The sequence below is a fragment of the Coloeus monedula genome, assembly GCF_965178545.1.
Source record: "Coloeus monedula genome assembly, chromosome: Z".
Classification (NCBI taxonomy): Eukaryota; Metazoa; Chordata; class Aves; order Passeriformes; family Corvidae; genus Coloeus; species Coloeus monedula.
Window position 1 is genome coordinate 12,327,040 of NC_138822.1, and position 15,145 is coordinate 12,342,184.

The 15,145-nt window shown below is 44.5% G+C and overlaps 1 protein-coding gene across 1 annotated transcript in view; it reads right to left on the minus strand.

Moving 5' to 3' along the window:
- Positions 1-14,869, minus strand: part of PRDM6 (PR/SET domain 6) — a gene marked incomplete at both ends in the record, with an annotated part of 72,581 nt that extends 57,712 nt beyond the window's left edge. Inside the window, 2 exons of the mRNA XM_082300880.1 lie at positions 4,928-5,235; positions 14,344-14,869. Coding sequence (XP_082157006.1) covers positions 4,928-5,235; positions 14,344-14,869 — 834 coding nt within the window. The remainder of the gene's footprint in view (positions 1-4,927; positions 5,236-14,343) is intronic.
- Positions 14,870-15,145: the final 276 nt, after the last annotated feature.

Sequence of the window (15,145 nt, forward strand, 5' to 3'; positions counted from 1 at the left end):
ACATACCAAAGACATGGAGATACATGGAGATACATGAAGATAATGCATGAGAAAGTCTTGTAAAAGTCACAAGTCTTCTACAAGAAACACCAAGGTTTAGTTTAGCTTTTCTAATAACAAGAATTATAAAGTACCTTCCACACTTGGGATCACACTAACTTTTGATGGACCTTAAGAAAGGAATTTGTAACTTACAGAAGTTACCTGCAAAAATGGGTTGGTAGGTGATAGAGAAATACTAATGATAGATGGCTGCTTTGTAGATGCTTAGGGCAGTTTTCTTCTAAGGTACACAAATGAAGGAAGCTGTGGCACTGAATGTTTTCTTACTGAGCTTACAGCTTAGCATGATACTGACCACAACATCAGCAATATTTTCCCACAGTACAGGAATGTAAAATCCATGTAAAAAAAAAAACTATTGGGCTTTTTCAATGGAAAATAAATGCAAGGGTCATACATCACACAAAACCCTCAGAAATGGCAAAACAAGAAAATAACAGAATCGCACCAGCTGTTACTCTGAATAATTTAAGATACAATAGTAAAGTAACTAAGGAGGTTTTTCAAGACAAAATTACTTGAATTTTAGGAACATGACAAATTTAAAACAGAGCTGACAAGCAGTCTGGAATACTAGATGACGGATTACTGAGAAACATAATTTTCACTTTAATAGAACGACAGCATGCACATAATTCTATCCCCCAGTGCTTTTCTGTAACAGCAAAATTAGTCCAAAACTGCAGCCTCGAGAATCTGAATACAAATCTATCACCATAACTGGAATGAGTGCTTCATTTGAAGGGTGAGGATTCTCTGTGCATATTAATTTGTTCAGAAATGTCCAGTATAGCTGCATGGGCCCTGGCCAGCATGCATCCCAGCAAAATGCTTTTCTTGGTCCAGATGAAGGCAAAGCCAATGTTTTCTTTTACTGCAGTTGAGATGCAAGAAGGCCAATAAGTACCCATATGGTACTTTATTAAGATGACATCCACACTTTCTTATGCCAGGTCATTCGGGGGGCGGGGAGGGGAAAGGAAGCAGGGGAAGAGGGGGAGTTTTTTAGAGGGAAAATAAATTACACAGGTTTAGCATATTGTATTTACTAATGAACACCCTGATACATAAATATATTTTTTTAAATATTTATGTTTAATATTTATGTTTATGTTTATGCTTATGCTTATGTTTATACATATAATTTTTCTCATCCCTGAAAAAAAAAGTTGCGTATGATGAAGCATTACTTCCAAAAATACTAAATTTCAATTGAGTAAAGTTGAAATGAAGTGAAATAATATATTAGACATTCTTCGGCTATTGCAAGAAAAGAAAATAACTATTTGGCCTCTCATGGAGGAAAAAAAAAAGAGACAGCAAACTCTTTATCAGGCACATGAAGAACAGGAAACTATAAGACTGTATCCTTTGATATGTCTGTCAGTAGAAGTTTTTTCATCTAAGCTGCATTTGCAGGGAAAAGATCATTTACAAATCAGCTGTTTCCAGAATTCACAGTTTAAAGTTTGGAGCCTGAAAAACTTTGACTACTAAAATGAATATGCCTTTTAAACTTCTGTGTTTTATTCTAATAGAAATTAAGTGTGTATCATATACATTCCTTAAGTCTACTCTTATTAAATTTTGATGTTAAACAGAAAGGGGAAACCATGTGCAACTAGATTAATTTATCTCCAGGGAGTAAGGACACATTAATAATTGAGATAATGTTTTCACATATGTTGGAATCAAGTGTGCCTTTCCACTTCTTTATTAGAAAACACATTAGCGGAAAATTATCTCATTCTCATCAGTAAGACCTAATTGCTTAGAAAGTCTCTGTTTTCTTTGCAATAACAAAAGGATTATTCTCTCTACTTCAAAATAAAAAAAGGGATCAGAAATATTATCAAGCACTGCTGGAATAAATGCCTGTATGACCGAAGAGAGTGTTTACTTAATACACCCAGTCCTGTTTTTGTTTTAAACAAATCAGAGTTTATTGTATTTTTATAAAATACAAGCAAACTCTAGTTATAGAAGTGGGCCAAAGGGGAAGAAAAAAAGCACTACAACTGAAAATGACTAATATTTTTGGCTTTCTGAAAGACTGATCTTTCTGTAAGTTATAAAAAATTATCTTGGCTGATTGTGAGAGAACTCTATAATTTCCCATGAACACCCATAGGTGTCAAGGCCTGTTGTGAGGTAATGGAATGGTATGTAATTTACTCTGAGTCGTTGTACATTATGCTGTGTGGATTACATACAAAGCAAACATCGAGTGCATGGTGGGAACACTTGTGCAGACAGACTGAAGCATATTTCCATAGCATTGAACCATACATCAAATGCAGTGCTTCTGATGTTTCCCACAACAAAGAGTACATAAAAAAAAAAAGAGTCACCAAAACAATAACTATGCTTAAAAGCATTTGCAATAGCCCTTCTATTTGTCTGGTGTACACTGAAAACAAAGAACTGTAAACTAAAAAAAATATTTATCAACTTTACAGTGTTGAGAGTAAAATATTAAAATGCTATTTACGATGCTAAAAGAGTGAAGTTCTCTCCATAAGGTCCATCAAGACCTAATGCTGAACAGCTGATTTTTAGACAGACTTGCATTTGCAGCTGTCTGGAAAATATTGGCGGAAGAGAATTGACTGAAGTTACAACTTCATAAAGGGACTGTGATGAGGCATTTCTTTATCGTTTACAGTGATTTAATCCACACTCCTATATCATGTAGACTAAATGAATACAAACTATTCAGATATACACTTTCATTTGCTTTTATTTATTTTCATAGACCAAGTTTTGTAACATCACACACACTTCCTGATTACTTTCTTTTACTATATTTTTCTTTATTAAACATTGGTTTTCTGATAAATAAAGTATGCCAAATTGAATGACAAAGCAAATGAGAAACAGCAAAATTTTAGCTGGAGCTCGGAGTATGTGTCTCTTTGATAACAGTTTTTGTCATTAACAGAAATAATTCAAGACCATGAGCTGCCCAGCAACACATTAATATTAAATTAAATTTAATTCCTATTTTTAAGACAATTCAATTAAAATATCACTCATTTTGCTAGACAACAGAAAATCTGTGTTGTGTGTTAAGAGCACAAGAGTAATCCCACACAAAAACTCAGCTGACAACCACTGATGGACTGAATCTGGCACAAAATATAGTACTGGGTTGTTTTTTTTTTCCTTAATATCTTTCTGCTTTTTGCTTTTAATTTTTTTTTTTTTTAAAAGCCCTAGCTTCTTTCATTGCTTCAAATTGTTTTAAGTTAACCTGAAGTATGACCAAAAATTCTTGCGTACTTAAAAAGATATTGCCGAGATTTACAACTAGCATAAAACTAATTCATAATTTTTAAAAAATTTAATTGATAATGTAAATATTTATGGAAAAAATATCTGACTCTATTTGTTTTATCTAAATTTCAGTATTTTATGTAATTTGTGGATCTGGCAATCTCATTTTACAATTATATATTCTGTTAATTAAAATAGTCTAGACCATACTACCCTTCTTAACAATTAGAGCTTTCAACATCATTATGAAGTGTCACATAAAAAATGTTTGATTAGTAACATATCCCAAAATACTCTCATTACAATCACTGGGCTTTGGTAGGAACAGATTTAAATCCAAATTATCAATATCTGCTACGTAAGAAAAATTCCATCTCCACTGGAGGCAGCAGCAAAACTCCCAATCATTGCAATTTATCCAGTCCTACTGATCACATTCAGGTGTGTTTTGAGACTGATCTTTTTAATGTGAAAATCTCCTTCTTGCCACAATTACTTTTTTGCATAAGTACCTTGAGACAAAGACCCTGATGTGTTATTTATTATTTGTTTGCATGTAGGAAAAGCACAGGAGCTCCGACTCTTCCACACCCCCAAATATCTTTCAAAGATCCATTCACTTTCACTGTACACACACTGAAGACAGCAGAAACACTATTTGCATCTTCATGGATTCCTTATATTCTGAAGACTTGGATTTGATCTGGATGAGCAAATACCACCCTCAGATCTATGGGCATATTTCTACTGACTGCCTGTAGCACTTAGTCTCGAGTCAAGCAGGGATTGCAGCTACAGAGGATGACACAGAACTGAAAAATTACTCCTTCCAGTACAAACCAAAGAAGAAATGAATGGCAAAATACTAGGAAGAGAGTAAGATGTTTCCGACACACAGGGATTATAGGTTTTCCCTTAGAGATATCACTGTTACCCTCTCTAAGACAGTGACAAATAATGAAAAAAAAAAAAATCTTGAGGTGTCTGAACGTGGCTTTCACATAAAAGTACTGTAAACATTGTTAGGGGAATGCACAGCTGGTGCAGGACCAGAGCTGAACTAAACTGAATAAGCACTAACTCCTTCACTGCGCAAAGAGCCAGGCTGCAGAGTAGGGTCCCGTGGTCATTTCAGCAGCTTTTTTGGACTGGCTGGGGCCGCAGCGATGGTGCAGCACTCCATCTCAACCCACATGTGCTACTCTAAAGTGATACTGCAAGTGCTGTGACCTGAGAGCCCCATCAGCCCTTGTAACTCAGGTCAAAACGTAGAAAGTACCGGGTGTTGTAAAAGCTTCAGCCTTCTCTAGTCAAGTCTCTCTACCCCACATTACAGCACCTGCAAAAGTCAGCTCTTCTTCTGCAAACAAACTGGAGCTCTGTGGTGTCCACTGGTCTCCTGGCTACTTTTGGTGCAACAAGTCTTTTGCTTGAACTGGCTACCTTTTCAAACCTGCTAGCTCAGTTTATTTGAATTCTGGGTTTGTTTGCTTATTTTCATGGCTAGTTATGGTACTAGTACTGTGTACAACTACACATTTACTTCAAAATGATCAAATTTGACACAGAAGAAAAGATGATAACTTACTTCCCAGAGATGCTGAGTGTTCCTGATGGCGCCTGCTTGAACCTTCTCTGGCAAGAGCAAAATTCCTTGGAAGGGCCCAATCCAGGTGCCCTGCTGGATCCGTTGTGCCGCGCAAATGCCATAGGCCAGGCCAGGCACTGTGCTGGTGCACAGACACACTTCCCGGGGCAGGTCCCGGAGCCACTCCGGGATCTCGGGCGGAGGGGCCGCCGCGGCCGCGCTGCTGGTGCCCACCAGCCGGCGCAGGGAGTGCAGGGGCCCATGCATGGGGCACTCGCCGTTGCGGTTATCAGCACACATGTCACACCCTGAGGGACAAAGAGGGAAAAACACTATCAGTACGGTGCTGCTGGCCACCACCATCACCACTGCCACAGGCCACATCACACAGATTCCTACGCTTTTCCTGTCATTTCATGGCAGTCCAGCACTCCTGCACACCGTGCCCTTTGTGTGTTGCTCAGGCTGGTTTCTCAAATCTTACCAAAGCCCTAAACAAGAAATTCCAAAGGCTGAGCAAAAATCCTGCAGACAATTTGCAAGCCTGGTGTATTCACAAACCTGCCAAGACTCATTTACTTTAACAATATTTTTTAAGATGAATTTTTTGACTAATATAAATAGCCTAGTTAAACCATCCCAGTGTGTTTCAGTAAGACATTTTAAAACATAGTCATAGCGCCTTACAAGTCCCTCTCAATTGCCTTACCACAGCTCAGCCCAAGGGCTTAATTGGAACAAGATTTAATTTAATCCTTATTTTCAATGAACATTCACTCTGCTTTTTACATTAACATGTGTGTGCATGCCTGTCGGTTTGGAAAATAAAATAAATAAACCAGAACCTCATGAATGACAAATTGGAGCCTGCATGCACATTTACTTTCCTGAAGACAAATCTAATCTTAAAACTGAAATTATGTAGCAGATATTACTGGTTCCTAGCACATATTTGATTTTTTTTTTAATTGAATGAGAACTCATGCTCTTTGCCTATTACATGTAACTCTAGCTAGGCAAAAAAACAAAAGAGCATGTATGGGTTTGTGAGCAATTCCTGTGAAAAAGATCAGTTTTTAAAAATGTTGATTTCCCTAACTGTCATTAATAACAGATGATGTGTCTCTATTTTGGGAAGATCCTACCATGACTTTTCTTTTCTGACCAAAGAAAATTTTGGTGAAATGTTTCCATTGCATGCTATTCCACACACCACGAATGTACATCTTCCAGGAAAATGTTTCCTGTTCAAGAAATTAATTTCTCTGAAGATATGCTGAGTTAACATAACAATGAATCTCTTGAAAGAAGTTACCATCTTCTTCACATTTCATTTTTGTAGCACAATAAAGGTTTTCATATAAATTTATTCCAGAAATACAAAGAAAAAACCAATAATTATGGCATAGTACTCTTGTAGCAAATCCTACGTCTTTCCCCTAATAATTTGATTTACCACTCCTTACAGAAACAGAGCACAGCATTCACTACAGAAGTAGGAGTTTCTTGGTCTACGCCACAGATTCAGACTTGCTAGATTGCCTGTAACCACAGTTTCAATTCTCAGGGGGCCTGACTCAGATGCTCTTCTTTCCAAAGTGGATGTACTGTGTATTAAGTAGGCCTCTTTCCTACAGATCCTTCAAAGGAAAACCCTCCCCCCATTTCAGCAATAGCTGCTAAAGGATAATAAAAGATGCATCTTCAAATTATGGCTTCTGTGTGTATTCTCCAGTTTTAGACGCCCTACATAAACATTATTTCCTGTCAACCTCTTTCAAATTTTACCATTAAAAAGTGGTGCATTCAGCAACATGGAAATACTAGTAAGTTACATGCGGAAGCCAATTTCCCTCAAAATCATTGCACCTCCGTGTCTTGCAGAAAACGCATGTCTCCACCCGGTGCTCGTCTGCCCCAGTTCTCTGCCCGCAGCATCGGTGACAGATCTTAGCAGAAAGCAAGAAGACAAGCCTGAGTTGTGCATTACTCTGGCGGGTGCCCCTGCAGAAGGGCTGCGCACGAAACTGGCTCCAAGCCATCCATCCCTGACAGGTCCGGGCAGGAGGCGGGAGGGAGAGGAGCGCCGGCCGGCACGGCAGGACAAAGCCACCTAGTGGGGACCGCGCTTACGTCGGCAGGAGCACGATCTTGGCGGGAGGATGCAATCTCGCCTTGCCCTAACGACATCATAATCCCAGCCGCAAAACGACTTCTGTCGGGCTAAACCGCAACTGCAGAGCGGGTTTGCTCCTCAACCGCATCAGTTAGAGGTGGATGGAGGATGGGACTTGCAGGACTCCGGGGAAGACATTCCTGGCGAGTCCCAAGAGAAGATTATCATGCAACAGATATTCCTACAACTGTTCTGAGGCATGATGAATAAAAGGCCTCAAGTATATGCTGGGGGGTGGGGGCAGGGGGAGGATTTCTTGGAGATTTTTTGTTATTATTTCCACAGCTAATTTGGAAAGTGAGGTATTACCACAGCATCTTTTCTTCCCTTTCCTCTTCAAAACCAGTCAAGAAATCCTGTGGTTTTGGCATGCCCAAAGATGTTAGGGGCAGCACTGCGGTTTGGCACTGGAGGTCACATAGGAACGGATCTCAAACAGGAAAAGGGAAGAAAAAACCCCAAAAAACAAAAAAACAAACCCACAATCCAAAACAATTTGGCAAGTGATACACTCTAAACAGATTATGGCTGAACTCTATGATCTACAGTTGGACTTGATGACTTCACAGATACTTTCCAACACAAATTGTTCTATGATTCTATAAAATCTGGCATCTACCCATGCAAGTTAGAAAGAAAACCTCTTATAGGAAAATAGAGGGCTTAAAGAAATGATGTCTAACCATGACGTCAATTAGCACCCAGAGTAGACCCTTGAATTGTACCTGTTTGCACTGTTTTAGGGTTTTCTAGATGTGCAACTCTCCTCACAACTAGCTGATTACAATGGCTTTCTTAGAGGAACTGTATCTCTGGAGAAATTTACATTAAACATGCTAAAGTCTCTTCATTACTCCAGTCAGACAATTTCAGTGACAAGTTCCAGCATCCTGCCACCGGACATATATAACTTTTCATGCACAAAAATCTGAGTTCATGCCTAGAACAAGAATTTCTTAACTTCATCCTGACAATATGTGTGCATGAGTGTGGGTTAAACATTTTATTTCTACATTTCCAAGAAAAAGAAACGAAGAAATTGACAAGGAGTATAAACAAACCCTGTGTCACTGTCATTTACTCTTACAGAAAGTCACACATGGTGATATTTATTTTCCACTGTCCAAAAACAGTGGTAATGTCTTAATGCTTGGCAGTCACAGTATCTGATCCCCTGCTGTGTTCCCTTCCCTTCGTCCTGCCAAAGCTGAAAATTTGGAAAATGGAACATCTTCTGAAACTGTGTTGGCTAATGGCTTGTTGATGAGAAGGGAGGAATCTGTCTTTAATATTAAGCAGTACTGAAATTCTTCTTAGTTTCATGCTTTATACCTTTAACTTTAGTTGTTATATAATTGTACAAATAAAATCTTAAAAAATTCTCATAAATGTTATAAGGAGTGGAAGCCATCCTAGGTATATTTTACCATGGCTGGAGTAAAAATCTACTGAACATCTTTTGCTCTTCTGTGACTAACTTTCATGTAATACGTGGAAGCATCCATTTAAGGACCATCACTTTAAGCAGTGGATTCCTTTGCCTCAGAGGACAATGGAAAGATTTCCTTCATATGAGATTGGGAAAAAAATCAAGAACTGCAAGACTTGCACACTATCCCGCCTCACAGCAGGATCAACAGCATAATCTTCATGTGTACTGCAGAGTACAATGTGACACACTGCACCAACGTGCCTAATAAGACATGGAAAAGAAGCGGGGGCTTGAGAGGGAGTGTTGTCCAGTGAAATCACTGGAGTCTCCAAACTGGATGGTGGCCATTATGACCCATGCTGGTGTGGGGAGTTCACGTGAAAGTGATGCTTGTACAAGTGTGAAACTTCCAGAGGATGACCACACAGAGCAACAAGGAGAGATGCACTGTGCCCTTCCTCCAGTTTGGCCTCCAAGAGGAGCTGTGTGTGAGTACAGGCCTTCTCCAAGGACAGCTGAAATGGATACTTCCACTGTCTGTAACAGCATCAGTCAAGTAACAAGTCAAGTAAAGAAGAAGCAAGAAATGAGAGAAAATTGGAGGACTTGCTGAAAATGGAAAAAAAAAGGAGGACTGCAGCCAGGGCAGAGTATGTCCTGATAAAATCCAGAGATCTAGAAGGCAAAGTCATTGGGAATACTCCACTGCAGGCCCAGATACAGCCAAACACCTTGGAAGGAGATCAGTTTCTTACTTTATACCTTCTTATTCTGAAGATAAGGAGGATTAGGGAAAGGAAGATGCAAGGAAAAGAAAATTAAAGGATTTCCTAGTGGAGCTGTTTGGCAAGGTTCTTATGGAAGGACTGCAATATGTTACTGTTTTTGTGCCTCCAGCAAAATGAACATAGTGTAATGCCAGTACCATAACTCCATGTGAGTACACTTAAAAGTACTAAACGTAAGCAAAAGGACATATCATTGCCCCCAAAATGTAATTTTAAACACTCACCAACATAAATAACACTACTACTGTATGCTTTAAAGCAAATCTGAAAGGAAAATGCTTTTGTCAGTTAAAACTACGGTTTAGCACGGTGTTTTTACCAGCACACCAGCTGTAACAATAAATGAAAGAAATATATTTTTTCCTTAGCAATAATATGCTTCAAAGGTGCAGTTAGACTGGATACCTGCAGTTTGCTGGTATTAAAGAAGAGTGGCCTCTGACCCTCTGCTTCATAATTCACCTCAAGCATGCAGGTATCCAGTGTAAGTGGCCATCATTTCACATGGTATTACTCACTTGCAAGTATAAATCACTACGGCTGGCCCTGCATCCCTGTCTGGGCCCGGGTACCCAGCTAAGCAGGAGGGAGGGCTGGAAGAGGCAGTACTCTTTCGTTTCCTGAGGACTGGAGCTTTCCAGAGAAGCACGGTCTCCCTTATACTTCAGTTTCCTCATCGATGAGCTGGTATTCCTTTTGCCGAATTATTGGCAGCTTCTTGCAGACTGCCTGACTGGAGGCAGACCTTTGTGGGGACGAAACACAGACGCACTTTCCCGACGGGTGCCCTGTATTTATTTAGTTATTTAGTTATTTATTCTAAATACTCGTTGCAGAGAGCGGAACCAAGCTCAGCCCGCTGACCCACGGCCGTCACCGGGTTCCGGACACCCGACCTCCTCTCTGGCCGGGCTGTTTCGCCCTCGCTCTCCCTCGCCGTTCCCCGCGGGGCGCAGGGGATGCCAGCGGAGCCCCGCCGGCCGCACGGGCGCTGTTTCCGCACCAGCGCGAGAGCTGCCGCGGGGTCGGAGCCTCCCGGTCGGGGGTCAGGCACATCCCGCGCCAGCTCCTCCGTGGAAGATGTTCGAGGGCCCGCCTGGGTGCCCTGGAGTGGGTCAGGGGACCCGCCTCGCCTGCGGAGAGGCTTTCAGGTTATTCTTAAGAGGCGAGTGGGGGGCAGCTTGAGAGGTGGGTTTGGTTTTCCCTTCCTCCTACCGTAGATATGAATGAATTAAATTTCCGTGTCAGGTATGAGAAGGGTAGGAGAATATTGTGTGTAGATAAACCTTGCCACCCTCTGCCCCTGAGAGACCCCCATATACAATGTAGAGATGATGAATTGTCTCTAGGAGAGGAGATCGAAGTTCAGTCCGCACCGGCTCCACTCTCTCCTACAAAACTATAGGGCAATTAATTGTGGCTTGTCCCCTCATCCTTCATCTCCTGGTGGCACATATCGATGGAGATTACTGCTGATGGACCATTTTATCACCCTAAATAAACAGTCACCACCTTCTCTAACCTCAATCTAATGTATGGCTATCTGCTATGTTTAAGGGTGCTGGGTAACTAATGATGTAAAATAGCTAAATCATACAGGTTACCAGCAGTCTAGAGAAAAAAAAAAGTCCAAATATTTTCCACACCGATCCACTTCACAGCATGTTATATATACACTGTCTCCCCATAAATTGAATGGGAAAAGGCGTGCAAATTACTTGGTCGCCTGACACTTCAGTTTTACACAGCGTATTTATTACAGTGGCAGGTTGGTGCTTTCTCGCGAAGGTGGAGGAGTCTCAGAGTTCTCAGTGCGGAAGCGTCTCCCCAGAAGCTAGGGGCAAGCCTCCACGGGAACAAGCCGGCCCCGCAGCCCCCGGACTCACCCTAGGAGATCTCCTCCTGGCCGCTCGAGCGCCCCTCCCCCAGCGCCCAGAAACACCCTCATCCTTCCAGATTCAAGGCTGGGAAGCAAGCGGTCCCTAGCCGCCTGCCACATTATCAGGGCTTTAACATAATCCCCTTTACTTCCCTGGGAGTAAAGACTACAGGGCCCTAATTAGGGTTTTGTTTCTTGATTGCTTTTTTAATTATTATTTTTGCCTAGCCAACCCCCTTTCAATTTAAAACAATTACATACAGACGCTTAACCCACAGCTCCTAGGCGGCCCTCGCCCCCCTCCCTCGCCCAAGACCGTGCCATACTCATTGATATTTGACGATCAAGGCGTGTGTCTGTGGGGAAACCGCCGCCCATCCATCTTCCCGCGGCGGCCGCCCGGCGCCGGGCGCTGGGGAGCGGGGCCGGGCGGGGTGCCGGGCGGCCGGGAGTGCCTCGGCCGCCGCTCGGGCTACCCCGGCGAGCCCGGCCGCCGCCCCTGCCCCACCGCGACCCAGCACAGGGGCCGGGGCACACCCGAAGTTCGCCGGTCCCTTTCCCGAGAGGGTCGGACCTGCCGCGGAGGGGCGACACGCGGAGAAGAGGGGATGCTCGAGGTGGAGAGAGGCGTAATATTTGGGAAAGTAGGAGAGACGAGGCACTCCCTCGGTTGGTGAAGGAGGTACGGCTAAGATTAGAGCCCGAGAAGCAGGCGGAGGCCTGCTGGGCCGGGCAGAAGAGGCGGCGGACGCCCCCGCTCCGGGGAGGGGATTGATCCCGGCGGGTGGGTGTCTGTGGCAGGCTGGAGAGAGCCCGCCCGTCTCGAGGTCTCGGTGGGGCTGTCCGGCGATGGAAGAGCAGCAAGTGAGTACAACTCAAACTAAAGTAGACGGCTCCTCATCTCATCCGCAGCCCCCCACCTTCTTCCCCTCAAACGGACAGAGGGTGGGAGTGATGCGGAACGGGGAGTGAGGTTGCGAGTCAAGGCAGCTGGAAATCCAGTCTGCCCACGGACCCCCAGCGTGACCCCGGCGGCGCTCGAGGAGCCGCGCAGGGGCAGCCAGGCCCGTGCCCTGCAGCTTGTTCCCTTGGTCGTGAGAGTGCTCGGAGTGCGTGGCACGGCACAGGCTGTAGTTGCCGAACTCTTTCTTCACTTACAGTTTACTTTTTTTCTTTTTTTTTTTTTTTTTTAAGCATGAGTTGCCCAAAGCAACTGCGCTTGGTCCCAGAAGACTGAAACACTCGCGTTGAAAGTTTCGCTCAGAGGCACCTAATAACCGCTGGAGCGAAAGCCGCCCTGTAAACAAGTAAATCATATGAATGTTTAGGTCTAACTGAAGAAAAAAAAAAAAAAAAAGGGCGAGACGGCGCTGGCTGTCCCCTGCCCGTCCTTCCGACGGCGACGGCTGCCCTGTCACAGCCGGACGCGATTCACAAGCGTCCTTCCCTCAATCGACGCGTTTGTTTTCCCGAATCCACCTTTAATACCGCAGTCGGGAAGAAATTATTCAGGCTTCGCCTGCGACTCTGCGGGGTGCTATTATTCCACTCACTCCTTAAAAATGTTTCCCCCCTAAACCGCTTTTTAATATTCCTTTCTCCTTTTAAAACCTTTACCCTTTAGATTTACAGAGCGGCCCCGAGCAGCAAAACATGTATTGTCTGAACGGTTCGGTTGTGGATTAGAAGTGCATTTCGGATTCCATTTTCTGCATGTAATTTATAACGTCACGTTTTCTTCACCCAAGAATACAAAATACTTGAACAGGTTTCACTACAGGGTAAAACTAAGCATGAGGAAGTCTCTCAAAATTAAGTCGACGTCCAGTATAGAAAGATATGCAATGTTAAGAAGGCGGGAAAATCTCCACCAAACTCCGACTCAACTTTCCTCTCGCACATATGCACAGCGCTTAAGACTATGCTAGCATCCACGCAGTTTAATTAATACACCACAGAGTGTCATGGAAACTTTCAAAACAAGCTCCACATCTGAAATTAAATTAAACGAACCCGCGTTTTTCTTGGGCGTGTGTTTATGGATTGCTGGTTTGGGGTATCGTTTGTCTGTTCAACAGCCTTCCTTAAATAGACATTTGGGGAGTGGTGGTTGAGAAGAACAACAAAAATAAAGAGTTTTTTAAAAACTTAGGATAAAAGAGAGTGTTTGAAACAATAATAATTTAAAAAAAAAGTGCACGCGCTGAAGCCATGTGTTTTAACAGGGACAGATCCGTGTGCTCTGAATGTTAGTTATAAAACTGATAAACTAATAGGAGTTCATATAGTTCTTTTCACCCCGTGAATTTCCTCGGTGGGGTCGTATTGATAGATACAGGAAAAAAGGACAGACAGAACCAGCTGCTGAAATTACAAACCTCTCATTCATACAGATGTTTAATAATAGGGGCGCCCCCTCCTTCCCCCCCAAAAAACCCCTCCCAACTGTGTAATTGGCAACAGCAGTATTAAACTCTTTCTAACCACCAAGTCCTAAATTAATTCTGACACTCAAGCAGACTTTTCGTCTAGAAAATCAGCTTTTCTCTCTAAATTACCATGTCCTGCTTTTCCGTAGGGGTGAAAACTAAAACCAGCTAGGTGTTAACGAGGTCTGAAAGGAAACGATACTCCGAGATAAGGAAGAGGAAAACTTTGCCCTAGACCATCTGATGAAAACTGCAACTTTTCCCCTTCCCAGCTCGGAGGAGTAATTGATTTCTGGGTATTCATCGAAGCCTGGACTTTCCAGGCAGGAATGGAATGGGACACACAAGACGAGAAAAGACCAGCTTTGTAGCTAGTTGCCCTGAACCATTGCTGAATCCTTTCTTCTAAGCAACACTCTGAAAGAAATCTACCCCCACCACAGCCTTTCCGGTGAAGCGTGCCTTCCAGGGAAGGACCTGGTTTTCAGATGAGAAAAACTGCTACTGAAGGGTTGCCGCCCGTCCCCTGAAACCACTGGTAAAAACGCAAAAACTAAAGGGAGGGAAGGGCAAGATTGAGGATGCTCTTCGTGGAGGTAGAGCGGCAGGCACCAACTGCGGTCCCCAGCCTGGAGCGTCCCCGGGCTGGCCCCGTGTGGGGAGAAGCGGAGGGTGAGGGGTGGAAGATTGCGAGAAGAGGCACGATACGTACGGTTGTTGGGGTCGCTGGTGTGCTGGTTCAGGGGGATGATCTCCATGCGCTGCTGCCCGTACAGGTAGTAGTCCAGCTCCTCGGCCGTGCATCGGTACCGAGCGGCACCACGGTCGCCGCATTTGCCGCCGCCGCTGCCGGCCCCGCACAAATCCTTGCCCTGCAGGGGAGCGGGCGCTCCCCCGGCCGGGAGCTCCGAGCTCTGCAGCGGGCCGAAGACAGGGAGCTGGGTCATAGGCAGGGAGGTCAGGCCAGCCAGGGAAGCGGCCGCAGCAGCCACGCACGAGGAGGTGGAGGAGGAAGACGGAGTGGACGAGGAAGAGGAGGAGGAGGCGGAGGAGAGGGAGGTCGGGCGCTGGCGGAGGCTGTCAGCCGAGGGCTCGGCTCTCTCGGGCGGCTGGAGCTGGGCGAGGGGCCCGCTGCTTTTGAGCTGGCTGCTCTGCGGGAAAAGCTGCTGCCAGTGCTGCAGATAGGCGGGATCCACCTTCAGGAACGCGGATCCGCCGGGGTCGCCGGGCTTCAGCATCGCTCTGCCTGTGGAGCGGGGAGGAAGGGGACAGAGGTGTGAGACCCCCGCCCCGCCCCGGCAGGGCCACCCAGACCCCGCGGTCGGACACAGGCTCGGACACGGTGGGCCACGCGTGGGCTCTGTGCCGCGGCTGTGCGGGATCGGCGGCAGGACCGTGCGTCCGTCGCTTCCCCTGCCCGTGGCCAGGTTCGGCAGGAGAAAACCTCGTCCCGAAAAGCCCCAGGGCGAGAAACGTGGTGGCCAGGGCGACAAGGCTGTCCCCGGGTGCCCGCC